This window comes from Pseudophryne corroboree, chromosome 2 (assembly GCF_028390025.1).
Source record: "Pseudophryne corroboree isolate aPseCor3 chromosome 2, aPseCor3.hap2, whole genome shotgun sequence".
Taxonomy (NCBI): Eukaryota; Metazoa; Chordata; class Amphibia; order Anura; family Myobatrachidae; genus Pseudophryne; species Pseudophryne corroboree.
This window is the reverse complement of record NC_086445.1, coordinates 88,981,294-88,998,639: the sequence shown is the minus strand read 5'-3', so window position 1 is coordinate 88,998,639 and position 17,346 is coordinate 88,981,294. Positions and strand designations below refer to the sequence as shown.

Here is a 17,346-nt window from a genome sequence, read left to right as displayed (position 1 = left end):
GCGATACACACAGTGACTCAGTCACATACCATATCTGTGTGCACTGCTCAGGCTCAGGCCAGTGTGCTGCATCATCTATTATCTATATATAATATTATATATATCTGTCTGACTGCTCAGCTCACACAGCTTATAATTGTGGGGGAGACTGGGGAGCACTACTGCAGTGCCAGTTATAGGTTATAGCAGGAGCCAGGAGTACATAATATATTATATAGTGAGTGACCACCAGACACACAGTGCAGTTTATTTAATATATCCGTTCTCTGCCTGAAAAAAGCGATACACACAGTGACTCAGTCAGTCACATACCATATCTGTGTGCACTGCTCAGGCTCAGGCCAGTGTGCTGCATCATCTATATATATTATATATCTGTCTGACTGCTCAGCTCACACAGCTTATAATTGTGGGGGAGACTGGGGAGCACTACTGCAGTGCCAGTTATAGGTTATAGCAGGAGCCAGGAGTACATATTATATTAAAATTAAACAGTGCACACTTTTGCTGCAGGAGTGCCACTGCCAGTGTGACTGACCAGTGACCTGACCACACTGACCACCAGTATAGTTAGTAGTATACTTATATTGTGATTGCCTGAAAAAGTTAAACACTCGTCGTGTGACTTCACTTGTGTGTTTTTTTTTTTTTATTCTATAAAAATAAAACTCATTCTGCTGACAGACAGTGTCCAGCAGGTCCGTCATTATATAATATATAATATATACCTGTCCGGCTGCAGTAGTGATATATATATATTTTTTATATCATTTATCATCCAGTCGCAGCAGACACAGTACGGTAGTTCACGGCTGTGGCTACCTCTGTGTCTCTGCACTCGGCAGGCAGTCCGTCCATAATTGTAATACCACCTAACCGTGGATTTTTTTCATTCTTCTTTATACATACATAGTTACATAGACATCTTCTCTTTATCAACCAGTCTATATTAGCTGCAGACACAGTACAGTACGGTAGTTCACGGCTGTGGCTACCTCTGTGTCTGCACTCGGCAGGCAGTCCGTCCATAATTGTATACCACCTAACCGTGTTTTTTTTTCATTCTTCTTTATACATACATAGTTACATAGACATCTTCTCTTTATCAACCAGTCTATATTAGCTGCAGACACAGTACAGTACGGTAGTTCACGGCTGTGGCTACCTCTGTGTCTGCACTCGGCAGGCAGTCCGTCCATAATTGTATACCACCTAACCGTGGATTTTTTTCAGTCTTCTTTATACATACATAGTTACATAGACATCTTCTCTTTATCAACCAGTCTATATTAGCTGCAGACACAGTACAGTACGGTAGTTCACGGCTGTGGCTACCTCTGTGTCTGCAGTCGGCAGGCAGTCCATAATTGTATACTAGTATCCATCTCCATTGTTTACCTGAGGTGCCTTTTAGTTGTGCCTATTAAAATATGGAGAACAAAAATGTTGAGGTTCCAAAATTAGGGAAAGATCAAGATCCACTTCCACCTCGTGCTGAAGCTGCTGCCACTAGTCATGGCCGAGACGATGAAATGCCAGCAACGTCGTCTGCCAAGGCCGATGCCCAATGTCATAGTACAGAGCATGTCAAATCCAAAACACCAAATATCAGAAAAAAAAGGACTCCAAAACCTAAAATAAAATTGTCGGAGGAGAAGCGTAAACTTGCCAATATGCCATTTACCACACGGAGTGGCAAGGAACGGCTGAGGCCCTGGCCTATGTTCATGGCTAGTGGTTCAGCTTCACATGAGGATGGAAGCACTCAGCCTCTCGCTAGAAAAATGAAAAGACTCAAGCTGGCAAAAGCAGCACAGCAAAGAACTGTGCATTCTTCGAAATCCCAAATCCACAAGGAGAGTCCAATTGTGTCGGTTGCGATGCCTGACCTTCCCAACACTGGACGTGAAGAGCATGCGCCTTCCACCATTTGCACGCCCCCTGCAAGTGCTGGAAGGAGCACCCGCAGTCCAGTTCCTGATAGTCAGATTGAAGATGTCAGTGTTGAAGTACACCAGGATGAGGAGGATATGGGTGTTGCTGGCGCTGGGGAGGAAATTGACCAGGAGGATTCTGATGGTGAGGTGGTTTGTTTAAGTCAGGCACCCGGGGAGACACCTGTTGTCCGTGGGAGGAATATGGCCGTTGACATGCCAGGTGAAAATACCAAAAAAATCAGCTCTTCGGTGTGGAGGTATTTCACCAGAAATGCGGACAACAGGTGTCAAGCCGTGTGTTCCCTTTGTCAAGCTGTAATAAGTAGGGGTAAGGACGTTAACCACCTCGGAACATCCTCCCTTATACGTCACCTGCAGCGCATTCATAATAAGTCAGTGACAAGTTCAAAAACTTTGGGTGACAGCGGAAGCAGTCCACTGACCAGTAAATCCCTTCCTCTTGTAACCAAGCTCACGCAAACCACCCCACCAACTCCCTCAGTGTCAATTTCCTCCTTCCCCAGGAATGCCAATAGTCCTGCAGGCCATGTCACTGGCAATTCTGACGAGTCCTCTCCTGCCTGGGATTCCTCCGATGCATCCTTGCGTGTAACGCCTACTGCTGCTGGCGCTGCTGTTGTTGCCGCTGGGAGTCGATGGTCATCCCAGAGGGGAAGTCGTAAGCCCACTTGTACTACTTCCAGTAAGCAATTGACTGTTCAACAGTCCTTTGCGAGGAAGATGAAATATCACAGCAGTCATCCTACTGCAAAGCGGATAACTGAGGCCTTGACAACTATGTTGGTGTTAGACGTGCGTCCGGTATCCGCCGTTAGTTCACAGGGAACTAGACAATTTATTGAGGCAGTGTGCCCCCATTACCAAATACCATCTAGGTTCCACTTCTCTAGGCAGGCGATACCGAGAATGTACACGGACGTCAGAAAAAGACTCACCAGTGTCCTAAAAAATGCAGTTGTACCCAATGTCCACTTAACCACGGACATGTGGACAAGTGGAGCAGGGCAGGGTCAGGACTATATGACTGTGACAGCCCACTGGGTAGATGTATGGACTCCCGCCGCAAGAACAGCAGCGGCGGCACCAGTAGCAGCATCTCGCAAACGCCAACTCTTTCCTAGGCAGGCTACGCTTTGTATCACCGCTTTCCAGAATACGCACACAGCTGAAAACCTCTTACGGCAACTGAGGAAGATCATCGCGGAATGGCTTACCCCAATTGGACTCTCCTGTGGATTTGTGGCATCGGACAACGCCAGCAATATTGTGTGTGCATTAAATATGGGCAAATTCCAGCACGTCCCATGTTTTGCACATACCTTGAATTTGGTGGTGCAGAATTTTTTAAAAAACGACAGGGGCGTGCAAGAGATGCTGTCGGTGGCCAGAAGAATTGCGGGACACTTTCGGCGTACAGGCACCACGTACAGAAGACTGGAGCACCACCAAAAACTACTGAACCTGCCCTGCCATCATCTGAAGCAAGAAGTGGTAACGAGGTGGAATTCAACCCTCTATATGCTTCAGAGGTTGGAGGAGCAGCAAAAGGCCATTCAAGCCTATACAATTGAGCACGATATAGGAGGTGGAATGCACCTGTCTCAAGTGCAGTGGAGAATGATTTCAACGTTGTGCAAGGTTCTGATGCCCTTTGAACTTGCCACACGTGAAGTCAGTTCAGACACTGCCAGCCTGAGTCAGGTCATTCCCCTCATCAGGCTTTTGCAGAAGAAGCTGGAGGCATTGAAGAAGGAGCTAAAAGGGAGCGATTCCGCTAGGCATGTGGGACTTGTGGATGCAGCCCTTAATTCGCTTAACAAGGATTCACGGGTGGTCAATCTGTTGAAATCAGAGCACTACATTTTGGCCACCGTGCTCGATCCTAGATTTAAAGCCTACCTTGGATCTCTCTTTCCGGCAGACACAAGTCTGCTGGGGTTGAAAGACCTGCTGGTGACAAAATTGTCAAGTCAAGCGGAACGCGACCTGTCAACATCTCCTCCTTCACATTCTCCCGCAACTGGGGGTGCGAGGAAAAGGCTCAGAATTCCGAGCCCACCCGCTGGCGGTGATGCAGGGCAGTCTGGAGCGACTGCTGATGCTGACATCTGGTCCGGACTGAAGGACCTGACAACGATTACGGACATGTCGTCTACTGTCACTGCATATGATTCTCTCAACATTGATAGAATGGTGGAGGATTATATGAGTGACCGCATCCAAGTAGGCACGTCACACAGTCCGTACTTATACTGGCAGGAAAAAGAGGCAATTTGGAGGCCCTTGCACAAACTGGCTTTATTCTACCTAAGTTGCCCTCCCACAAGTGTGTACTCCGAAAGAGTGTTTAGTGCCGCCGCTCACCTTGTCAGCAATCGGCGTACGAGGTTACATCCAGAAAATGTGGAGAAGATGATGTTCATTAAAATGAATTATAATCAATTCCTCCGCGGAGACATTGACCAGCAGCAATTGCCTCCACAAAGTACACAGGGAGCTGAGATGGTGGATTCCAGTGGGGACGAATTGATAATCTGTGAGGAGGGGGATGTACACGGTGATATATCGGAGGGTGAAGATGAGGTGGACATCTTGCCTCTGTAGAGCCAGTTTGTGCAAGGAGAGATTAATTGCTTCTTTTTTGGGGGGGGTCCAAACCAACCCGTCATATCAGTCACAGTCGTGTGGCAGACCCTGTCACTGAAATGATGGGTTGGTTAAAGTGTGCATGTCCTGTTTTGTTTATACAACATAAGGGTGGGTGGGAGGGCCCAAGGACAATTCCATCTTGCACCTCTTTTTTCTTTTCTTTTTCTTTGCATCATGTGCTGATTGGGGAGGGTTTTTTGGAAGGGACATCCTGCGTGACACTGCAGTGCCACTCCTAGATGGGCCCGGTGTTTGTGTCGGCCACTAGGGTCGCTAATCTTACTCACACAGTCAGCTACCTCATTGCGCCTCTTTTTTTCTTTGCGTCATGTGCTGTTTGGGGAGGGTTTTTTGGAAGGGACATCCTGCGTGACACTGCAGTGCCACTCCTAGATGGGCCCGGTGTTTGTGTCGGCCACTAGGGTCGCTAATCTTACTCACACAGCTACCTCATTGCGCCTCTTTTTTTCTTTGCGTCATGTGCTGTTTGGGGAGGGTTTTTTGGAAGGGACATCCTGCGTGACACTGCAGTGCCACTCCTAGATGGGCCCGGTGTTTGTGTCGGCCACTAGGGTCGCTAATCTTACTCACACAGCTACCTCATTGCGCCTCTTTTTTTCTTTGCGTCATGTGCTGTTTGGGGAGGGTTTTTTGGAAGGGCCATCCTGCGTGACACTGCAGTGCCACTCCTAGATGGGCCCGGTGTTTGTGTCGGCCACTAGGGTCGCTAATCTTACTCACACAGCTACCTCATTGCGCCTCTTTTTTTCTTTGCGTCATGTGCTGTTTGGGGAGGGTTTTTTGGAAGGGACATCCTGCGTGACACTGCAGTGCCACTCCTAGATGGGCCCGGTGTTTGTGTCGGCCACTAGGGTCGCTTATCTTACTCACACAGCGACCTCGGTGCAAATTTTAGGACTAAAAATAATATTGTGAGGTGTGAGGTATTCAGAATAGACTGAAAATGAGTGTAAATTATGGTTTTTGAGGTTAATAATACTTTGGGATCAAAATGACCCCCAAATTCTATGATTTAAGCTGTTTTTTAGTGTTTTTTGAAAAAAACACCCGAATCCAAAACACACCCGAATCCGACAAAAAAAATTCGGTGAGGTTTTGCCAAAACGCGTTCGAACCCAAAACACGGCCGCGGAACCGAACCCAAAACCAAAACACAAAACCCGAAAAATTTCAGGCGCTCATCTCTACCAAAAAGCCTCAGGATTCAAATGGCACTAAACCGATTGCTGACGGACTCCTCTTTCCAGGGGTACCAGATTTTTTTTAAATCAGCCTTGGGAAACCGGAGATATCCGGGAAAGTAGTTACTTTCCCAGCTGTCGGGATCCTGGAGGTCAGGATACCGACCCTGGAATCCCGAGAGCCATGGGGATTCTGGCAGTCGGAATCCCGAACGGGCCCAGAATCCACACTCAGGGTGTGGTCCTCGCCACCCCCCGTGGGAGAATAAATAAGTGTTGCGAGCGCTGCTTTTGCAGTCGGGATTCCGCTTGTCGGGATTCCTGCATTGGTCTTATGCCCACCAGGTTCCTGACCGTTGGGATTCTATACTGAATCCGATATCCGACTTCAAAGCAGCGTTCCCCGTCCAAGCCTGTTAATTACTGTTCCAGGCTTGATATATCTAGTTCTATCTGACTTAGCATTTTTCTGAAGGCATCTTCCACAAGCTGTGACTATCCCCTTTTGGTGGACACTGGCAGCTTGTTTCAACCATACTTGGAACCGGAGATATTAGCCTTCCAGCAGCCGGTTCCTGCTCCAGTTCCACACGCCTGGGATGCAGTTTTACATATTTGCTGGTGGATTACTCTGGCTCCTGAAACAGGATCCCCAAGATCCTGATACCCCCTGAAAGGTGGCAGTCTTTTATCTCATTAAAAGCGATGAAATCCACCCCCAGGAACCGGAGATATATGTGGTCAAGCAAGCTACCCATTCCATATAGGGGGTCATTCCGACCTGATCGCAAACTGCACTTCCTCGCAGCGGTGCGATCGGGTCAGAACTGCGCATGCGCGGCGTGTGTATCGCGCACGTGCGTTGTTACCTGGCGACCTCTGTCGCCGGGCAACGACGCTGGAAATGAAGAAAGCAGTCGCAGTGGCGACCGCAAGAAGATTAATAGAAGGAAGGCGTTCTGGGGCGTCACCTGTCCGTTGGCGGCCAATTTCGGGGAGTGGTAAGGAAATCCAGGCGTGTCCAGGAGAACGGAGGGCGGATGTCTGACGTTAAAGCCGAGCCCATCATCGCTGGATCCGTCGCACAGGGTAATTATGTCATGGGCTGGTCTTGTTTTACGTGAAACTTTTTTAGCATAGCAGGGCTGCACAAGCGTTCGCAGCCCTGCTATGCTAATATACACTCCCCCATAGGCGGAGATTAGTTGATCACATCAGCAGCAAAAAGTTGCTTGGTGCGATCAACTCGGAATGACCCCCATAGTGAAGAGGAAACAGACATATCTAACAAAAATAATATAAGGTGATCTATAGATTATATAATATATACAAATATAACTTATATTATTATTATTGTTATTATTAATATGTTAAATACTATGTTATATTTTATTATGTCAAATTCTTGTATTAGGATATATACTGTAATATAATAAAAAAAAAATAGAAGCTTACCTTTGACAGTTAATACAAGTCAACCACTTAGTGAAAAAGACTGGATGAGGCCATTTAGTTCATGTGTTTGTTTTTAGAACCTTCCAAAAGCTTATTCTGATACCCAATATTTACCTAGAGACACACTGTTTCACCATTGTTAGCACTCATCAGTGTAAGACTGGATTAGGTATCAGCATGCAAAACTGTATAGAGAGGAAGCAGTTTACCATTGCTGTATAGAAAGGAAGCAGTTTACCATTGCTGTATAGAGAGCAAGTAGTTTACCATTGCTGTATAGAGAGGAAGCAGTTTACCATTGCTGTATAGAGAGGAAGCAGTTTACCATTGCTGTATAGAGAGGAAGTAGTTTACCATTGCTGTATAGAAAGGAAGCAGTTTACCATTGCTGTAAAGAGAGGAAGTAGTTTACCATTGCTGTATAGAGAGGAAGCAGTTTACCATTGCTGTATAGAGAGGAAGCAGTTTACCATTGCTGTATAGAGAGGAAGTAGTTTACCATTGCTGTATAGAGAGGAAGTAGTTTACCATTGCTGTATAGAAAGGAAGCAGTTTACCATTGCTATATAGAGAGGAAGTAGTTTACCATTGCTGTAAAGAGAGGAAGTAGTTTACCATTGCTGTATAGAGAGGAAGTAGTTTACCATTGCTGTATAGAGAGGAAGCAGTTTACCATTGCTCGGGTGAAGCTACAGTCAGTTAACAAAGTGCTGAGACTAAAGAACAGGGCCGTAACTACGTGTGTGCCAAGTGGGCTTGGCACACAGTGCAGTTGCCCTGAGGGCGCACGGCCAGCGGCATGTAATGAGTCAAATTGACTCATTACATGCCGCCTCTGAAGTCTGCGCCGTGCGCCGCGCTGTGAAGAGAGAAGACAGCAGCGCCGGGCAGCGGAGAAGGAGGAGGAGGGAGGGGGAGCAGGGAGCTGCAGCAGCGCTATTTCATTGGTAGTAAGCGCCGCTGCAGCATCCCCCTCTCCTTCCGTATTGGCTGCCCGGCGCTGCTGTGGATGCTGGGATGCGGTTCCTCCATCCCAGCATCCACAGCAGCGCCGGGCAGCCAATACGGAAGGAGAGGGGGATGCTGCAGCGGCGCTTATTACCAATGACATAGCGCTGCTGCGGCTCCAGTCCCCCTCCCTCCTCCTCCTTCTCAACTGCCTGCACCGAGGGAGCTGCACGAGGAGCCTGTCAGCGGGGAGATGGTTAGTATCTCTCTTTCTCTCTCTCTCTCTCTCTCTCTCTCTCTCTCTCTCTCTCTCTCTCAGGGGGACACCGTCTGCCGCAATGTGTGAAAAGGGGGACTGGCTGCCGCAATGTGTAAAAAGGGGTCCTGGCTGCCGCAATGTGTAAAAAGGGGGACTGGCTGCCGCAATGTGTAAAAAGGGGGACTGGCTGCCGTAATGTGTAAAAAGGGGGACTGGCTGCCGTAATGTGTAAAAAGGGGGACTGGCTGCCGCAATGTGTAAAAATGGGGACTGGCTGCCGCAATGTGTAAAAAGGGGGACTGGCTGCCGCAATGTGTAAAAAGGGGGACTGGCTGCCGCAATGTGTAAAAAGGGGGACTGGCTGCCGTAATGTGTAAAAAGGGGGACTGGCTGCCGTAATGTGTAAAAACGGGGACGCTGTCTGCTGTAATGTGTAAAAAGGGGACGCTGTCTGCCGTAATGTGTAAAAAGGGGACGCTGTCTGCTGTAATGTGTAAAAAAGGGGACGCTGTCTGCCGCAATGTGTAAAAAGGGGTACTGGCTGCCGCAATGTGTTAAAAGGGAGACTGTCTGCTGTAATGTGTAAAAAGGGGGACGCTGTCTGCTGTAATGTATAAAAGGGGCTCTACCTGGTGTAGTGGCGCTACTGTGCAGCATAATTTGAATAATGTAGACTACTGTGCACCGTAGTGTGAATTGCTATTATTTTGTGGCCACGCCCCTTCCCCATGAAGCCACTGCCCCTATCTTACATGGTGGGGGGGGCGCCACTGTCGTTTCTTGCACACAGCGCTAAAATGCCTAGTTACGGCACTGCTAAAGAACAACAGATGGAGTGATGAGTTTGGTTAAATGATGGATTGACTTCTCCTGGGTAGTATGTTCTTTCCCCATGTAATCAGCCCTCCTTGACCTGTGTTTTTCCAGGAGTAAGCTGGCCGGAACCTTCTCTGCACTATGTATGATAAATATGTAGGTTATACTGCTCAGATAAAGTGGAGGTGACAGATTATCTACAGCAGAATTGATTCTGTGCTCCAAGTATATTAATAACTGCTCTGTTCCTGTCATTGTCATCTAGGGAATAATGATAAAAAAACTCTAAAAAAAGGAACAATACATTTAATTCAAACAGATGTGCTGCCTGTCACCTTTTTGTGATTAATGCCGTCTCCCATTAACATAATCAATCTAAACATTTAAACGAGGCTGGGTTGCTGATTAAGCTTTCTACAAATACCCGGGCTTGTGTTCATGCATGGGAAATATGTATTTTGAATTGAGAAAACTTATTTAGCAATATTAGTCTTTCTTATCATTTTTCTGTGTGACATATCCTTGGCATGTTTCTAAAATCATATTCTTTAGAATGAAGGGGGAAAAACTGCGTCAAAACCAAACATACCGTACTTGCTAAAAAATAATGTGAGTACTGCCATTTTTGCTAGCAATGTAAACTGTTAATTTGTTTTAATCAGATTTGGAAGAATGTCAACTTTTAAAACCATATTGAAGCACTGTGACCGTGCAATAGTTGGCTGGTCATGGCTTAGCCTGACTGCTGGGAGCAAAAGACACTTTCAGTTGGGAGGGGCAAGAAGGGGTGGATCGGACATCGCCCCTCAGGGGATATCCCCGGTGGGCCGATGTGCATGTGGGGCTTGTTTTGTTTGTTGACATGTGAGGGGTGGTGCTGCCGCCATGGTTACACGGTATACCTCCGGTACTGCCCATGTGAGGCTACGTCTACAGATTTTTCATGGGCCACTTTCATTTCCCAATCCACTCCTGGTGGCAAGTCAGGTGGTGTGCAGGGGGGCAACTGTTGCTGAAGGAATGTTAACAACGGGCCTGTCAGAGAGGGGCGCCAGTCAGTTTATCGCAGGGCCATCAAGAGTCTACTCTTTTTTTGGCACAAGCAATAGTCATAAGTGTCCATCTGGGAATAGAGGAACCTAAGAGAAGTGGACAGATAGACAGAAGAGCTGGCTGTCCACATGTAGCACTACTCCTGCTCCAAACCCCTCGCCTTCTTGGGGTCATGCAGCCTACCTACCTTCTCCCTGGTGGGGCCTTTCGAGGTAGCACATGTCCTGTTACCAGCGGCTGGAATAAGCCCATTAGAAGCTGCTTGGGAGGGCTTGGGGAATAAGACAGTACTGTACGTAGTGTACAGTTCAGAAAAGTTAATAAGTGTAAGGGGTTAAGTATTATGTGGGGTTTTATAATGAGGGTGAAGGGGTTAATAGGTTAATGCTTTAAAAGTGTTAATTAAGGTAAAGAGGTTAAGGCAATTATTTGAGTATCCGGTTTTTAGGTCAACAACACTTAGGTTAACACTCATTTAGGTCGACCACTATTGGTCGAAGTACATTAGGTCGACATGGTCAGTAGGTCCACATGGTCACTAGGTCGACACACGAAAAGGTCGACATGAGTTTTTCATATTTATTTTTGTTTTTTGAACTTTTTCATACTTTACAATCCACGTGGACTGCGATTGGGAATAGTAACCTTGCCCAAAGCATGGCGAGCGAAGCGAGCCATGTAAGGGGACCTGGTGCACCAATTGGGATTCCCGGTCACTTTACAAAGAAATCGACACCCTATTTTTTTTTAAAGAACTCATGGCGACTCTTTCCCATGTTGACCTTTTCCATGTCAACCTAATGACTGTGTCGACCTATTTCAGGTGTTGACTTAGTCCCTGTCGACCTAACGATTTACACCCTATTATTTGAGTTAATTAAGGAAAAGTTTTTTTGTTAGAATGGGGGTGTATTGAGGGTATTGGTGAATATTGCTTAAGTTAATTGATGATGTCGGGAGTAATTCATAATTAGAATAAAGGAGTTAGGGGGACATTTACAAAGAAGTGATAAGAGTGGAGAAGTGAACCAGTGGAGAAGTTGCCCCATCAACCAATCAGCAGCTCTGTATCATTTTATAGTATGCAAATTATAGATGTTACTTCAGTGCTGATTGGTTGCCATAGGCAACTTCTCCACTGGCTCACTTCTCCGCTCTTATCACTGCTTAGTAAATGTCCCCCTTAGTGGTCTATTTACTAAGTCATGGATGGAGATAAAGTTGATGGAGATAAAGTACCAGCCAATCAGCTCCTAACTGTCATTTTTCAAACACAGTCTGTGACATGTCAGTTAGGAGCTGATTGGCTGGTACTTTATCTCCATCCACTTTATCTCCATCCATGACTTAGTAAATAGACCCCTTAACAGTGGTGCAAGTAGGAAAAACGTCTTACGGGTACTGTGTGCGCGCGCCGAAGGCGCGCGCGCAAAAAAATGGGTGTGGACAAATGCCACATGGGGCGTGGCCAATGAAAATGGGGGCGTGATACACATATGGGGGAGGGGCAGATACACGTATGACCCCAATAGTGTCAGATACACGTTGCACCACAGTGCTAGATATACATTGCCCCACAGTGCCAGATACATATAACCCCACAGTGCCAGATACACATTGCCCCACAGTGCCAGATACACAAATGTCCCCAGAGTGCCAGATACACAAATGTCCCCAGAGTGTCAGATACACATTGCCTCACAGTGCCAGATACACATTGCCCCACAGTGCCAGATGCACATTGCCCCACAGTGCCAGATACACAAATGTCCCCAGAGTGCCAGATACACATTGCCCCACAGTGCCAGATACACATTGCCCCACAGTGCCAGATACACAAATGTCCCCAGAGTGCCAGATACACATTGCCCCACAGTGCCAGATGCACATTGCCCCACAGTGCCAGATGCACATTGCCCCACAGTGCCAGATACACATTGCCCCACAGTGCCAGATACAGAAATGCCCCCAGAGTGCCATACATTGCCTCACAGTGTCAGATACACATTGCCCCACAGTGCTAGATACACAAATGCCCCCACTGTGTCAGATATACATTGCCCCCCGTGCCAGATACAGAAATGCCCCTACAGTGCCAGATATGCCCCCAGTGCCAGATAACCTCCAGTGCCAGGTATACATGCCCCCCTGTGCCAGATATCCCCCAGTGCCAGGTATATATGCCCCCCTGTGCTAGATATGCCCCCAGTGCCAGATATCCCCCAGTGCCAGGTATACATGCCCCCCCAGTGCCAGATATCCCCCAGTGCCAGGTATACATGCCCCCCCAGTGCCAGATATCCCCTAGTGCCAGGTATAACATGCCCCCCCAGTGACAGATATCCCCCAGTGCCAGGTATAACATGCCCCCCCAGTGCCAGATATCCCCCAGTGCCAGGTATACATGCCCCCCTGTGCCAGATATCCCCCAGTGCCAGGTATATATGCCTCCCTGTGCCAGATATGCCCCCAGTGCCAGGTATACATGCCCCCCTGTGCCAGATATCCCCCAGTGCCAGGTATATATGCCCCCCTGTGCCAGATATGCCCCCAGTGCCAGGTATATATGCCCCCCTGTGCCAGATATGCCCCCAGTGCCAGGTATACATGCCCCCCTGTGCCAGATATCCCCCAGTGCCAGGTATATATGCCCCCCTGTGCCAGATATGCCCCCAGTGCCAGGTATATATGCCCCCCTGTGCCAGATATGCCCCCAGTGCCAGGTATACATGCCCCCCCAGTGCCAGGTATAACATGCCCCCCTCCCCTACTCACCGCTGCCGTCGCTGTCCTCCTGTCTGTCATGTGAGGGAAGGAGAGTGCAGCCTGCGCCTCTCGTTCCCCTCAGTCTTCGGCGGGTGTCTCAGTTTAATTCAGCGCCGATCCGTGAGCCAATCAGAGCTCGCGGGTGCGAGCTCTGATTGGCTCACGGATCGGCGCTGAAGTAAACTGAAACACCCACCGGAGACTGAGGGGAACGAGAGGCGCAGGCTGCACTCTCCTGCCCTCACATCAGAGGCGTGTGCGGCGGTGCGGCGTGGGGGAGGGAGGGAAGGAAGAGGAGCGGCGGCCCGTCGGTGTGGGTACGGCGTACCCACGGCTAAATTCTTACGGGTACGCCGTACCCACCCGTACCCGCCCACTTGCACCACTGCCCCTTAATGATTTAAGGAACTAATTATGCTGAATGGGGTTGTTATGATGATGCTGGAAAAATTAATTGCTGAGGAGGGGGTAATTAGAATTAAGGGGGTGATTTGTGAGGCGATAAAGTGCTCAATGTAGTGAACAGGTTCTCAAGCTGGGTCCCCAGGAGCACACACAGGGCATGTTTTCCAGCTCTCCTCACAGAATCGCTAGTCAAATAATTAGCTCCACCTGTGGATCTTTTAAAATGTGTCAGTGAATAATAAATACACCTGTGCACCTGCTGGGTTACCTGGAAAACGTTGACTGATTGGGATCCTGATGACTGAGTTTGAGAAGCTGTGATATAGTGTGTGTAGGGGTCTCTGTATTGTGTGGCTGTGACTACAATGCTGTTTGGACTGTATGGTAAACAATGAGTTCTGGCTATGATGCTTTATTCTATTTCTGTAGTACAGTACGTGTAAGTGTGTACGTGTGTGTTGGGGGTAATAAATCTAATTTTGATATCTTTGGGCCTTGGGCGTCTATTTTTTGAACTTCCCTCTCATGTTAAAAACTGTCTACACCACTGGATCAGGCAGAGCATTGGTTGTGGAGAAGTGGATGGAAGGAATGATAAGAAGAGGTAGGCACAGCTTCATGACAATACTCATCAAGTGGGGTAGGCATGGTCTATGATGATGGCACGGCAAGTGTCCATCCTGGTGGGAGAACTGCCTGTTCTAATGCATATCTCCAAGAGTCCTCCCCTTATTTCAGACACTCTAAGCAGTTTTTTTCAACCGCTGTGCCCTGAGCAGTCTCCAGGTGTGCCGCCATAGAAGCAAAGCCAGGCCCGTCAGTGTTTTGGTCCTACTGAGGCCCTGCAACAATCAATACTGGTGGGTTAAGTGGTTGTAGAGCCAGTTCTAATTTTGGGCCCGGGCAGTGTTGGGCTCTTCTGGCTTTCTCAGATGTGGCTCAGGCGTTACCTATGGAGAAGCTGCTACATGACATCCTAGGACACGCAACTGCACCATGCATCACCATTATGTTTGAGTGTGCCTTGGCAATATTTAAATCTTGTTCAGTGTGCCGCGAGTTGTAAAAGGTTGAAAATCTCTGCTCTAAGATATTAGGCAAATATGGAATAACCAAGTTAGAATATGTTCCTTGGATAGCAGACGAAGCCATTTCAAGAAGGGGAAGCATTCGATATCCCGGCTGTCAGGATCCCGGGGCGCTCAGCATACTGGAGCCAGGATCCGATTGCAAGGATACCGAGAACTATTCTCCCTCTTGGGGTGTCCAGGACACCCCTGGAGGGAGAATAAATAGCGTGGCGCGTGTAGTGTGCCCGCAGAGTGGCGAGCGCAACAAGCCACCGTGCCGGCAAGGGGCTCTTTTGCTTGCTGCCAGGATCCCGACAGTCAGGATATTGTAGTACACTCACAAGAAGGGATCACAAATGAAAACTGATAAGTGGGAAACTGACGAAGGCGCCTGCTGTAGCTTATCTTTCCTCTACCTGAAGCAAGAGTGCACATAACATATTTTTGTTTTGTCTCATCCTAGTGATTGTCTGTTTCCTCCTACCCCTTTATACACAAGGACTGCGCGATCAGCAGACAGAAAGTGCAGAATGACAACTGCAAGAAATGACCAACAAACGTCACCACTGTCTGCAACACGTCTTCCACGTTACACAGTTTTTTTCTGATGAAGTATACAATTGGAAACGGTTTTGCATGATAACAAATCATCTTTAATGCAAACTTGGTGCATACAAACATTGTGTGAGCTGAAAACATCTATTTCTGAGATTACAACCTATGAATTTCATAGAGAATAGTAATACTTCAGTATCAGGAGACACCTTAATTATCACTGTTGTAATCACTGTTTGAAACATGAGTGTAAAAGAAGTAATTACATATGGACACATTTAGGAGAGCTTTGTAAGCTTGCGAGCAGGGCCTTCCTACCTCTATGTCTGTCTGTCTTTGCCCAGTTTTGTTCTATAACTGTTGTTCTAATTGTAAAGCGCAACGGAATATGCTGCGCTATATAAGAAACTGCTAATAAATAAATAATAAAGTACCAGCCATTCAGCTCCTGTCATTTTTCAAACACAGCCTGTAAAATCAGTTAGGAGATAATTGATTGGTACTTTATCTCTCTCCACTTTATCCATCTCTAAAGCCGAGTACGTACCAGGATGACGTCGGTATGAAACAGAATGCCGTTTCTGGGCAAATCGGAACGACATATCATCTGGATCATGCAGTGTGTATCTGCGATTGTGTGCTTCTGCAAGTCGTTAACCACATCTTCTAGTTGGCTGTGCTGCACAATCAGAAGATATCATTAACAGTGCCATCCTACTAAAAGCAGCATGGCATGGTACTGTACATTATGCCGTCGTACCACTGGATTGTGCAGTGTGTACAGGCAGAACGATATGTTGACCAGCGGAACGGACAGGAACACATTGTTCTGATGTGTACGGATTACTTCCTCCCACTCCTACCTCCAAGATTTTTCACGTGCTGCACCACTTCACTGGAATTCCCTACCTCTCCCCCTCAGACTCTCCACCTCTCTACAAAACTTCAAACGGGCTCTCAAGACCCACTTCTTCACCAAACCCAGCCAAATCTCATCCTAACCCTCTGTTCCACGCACTCTATGTACCCCGTCTGTGTCACCCCTGTCTGTCTACCCCACCCCTTTAGAATGTAAGCTCTCATGAGCAGGGCCCTCTCCCCTCATGTGCTTATCCTTTTCTTACTTTAATAATCTTCAACTGCACCAAATCCAGCAGTCTTCTGCCACCTGATACTTAGACCAGTGTCATCTGCTGATGTAACTATGTTTATTTACCCTGTACTTGTCCTATACTGTCATCAACTGTAAGTTGCTGTTTTCCTGTTTGATTACTTGTTTATGTACTCTGTAACTGGGCGCTGCGGAACCCTTGTGGCGCCATATAAATAAAGGATAATAATAATAATACATTATAATAATAAATCTTCCCTATGTCTCTTACAAAACCCCACTGCACTATGGCAGATTGAACCTGAGGAAAGGGAGGTTAATAGGCTTGGAAAACTTAAGGAAACAGATGGCCAAATAATGTAGGCCTGAGCTAATATAAAACATGGGATCTGCTCCACCCATTCTTCATTCTATTAGCTCAACCTTGAGCAGTAAGAAGCGGTGGGTGAGGAAACAGTAACCTTCTCAGCAGGTGGGCCATATTAGGTTAAGGAGAAGAGTAGTAGATCCAGTTGTCCTTGATCAGTGGATCAGAGCAAGAGCAGCTAATACAATTATCTCCCAATTAGAGAAACAAGTATATGTAAAAATGAATATATCAAATGAAACATGTTAGCATACTCACCCCTAACAAGCAGCTCTGCCTCATCCGCCACACTGTCAGCCGTGGTCTGTACCCTGCAGCCATATCTCCCAGCATGCATCAGAAGAATGTTTCTAATCATTAAGTCTGCCGAGGATGCTTGCTGGAAAAGAAGCAATGTCCAATTTAATACATTATAAATCTACACGGGAAATAAATCTACACGGGAAAGGTTGTCAATTAAAATACTAAGACAAAAAAGAGAACAATTGACTAATAGAACTGCAGTAAATCAATGATGGAAAGTGAATTTACTAGAATTAAACAAATATCAGCCAGACTCTGATCAGATTATACAAAAAATGCATTTATATAACTTTTAAAGTGATTATGTTTGTGTATGTTGGATACAGGGTCTGATTGTGCGTCACAAGCAAAAGTGCACGCCCATAGCGCAACTTTATGCAAATGAAAGTCTGCTAGAACAGGCCTGTCCTTACACGTGCATTTTAACTC

The 17,346-nt window shown here is 47.0% G+C and overlaps 1 protein-coding gene across 2 annotated transcripts in view; it reads right to left on the bottom strand.

Moving 5' to 3' along the window:
* Positions 1-17,346, bottom strand: part of CNTN5 (contactin 5) — a 2,165,994-nt gene that overhangs the window by 247,125 nt on the left and 1,901,523 nt on the right. For both annotated transcript variants that reach the window (XM_063951497.1, XM_063951498.1), the window contains one exon: positions 16,873-16,993. In XM_063951497.1, coding sequence (XP_063807567.1) covers positions 16,873-16,993 — 121 coding nt within the window. The remainder of the gene's footprint in view (positions 1-16,872; positions 16,994-17,346) is intronic.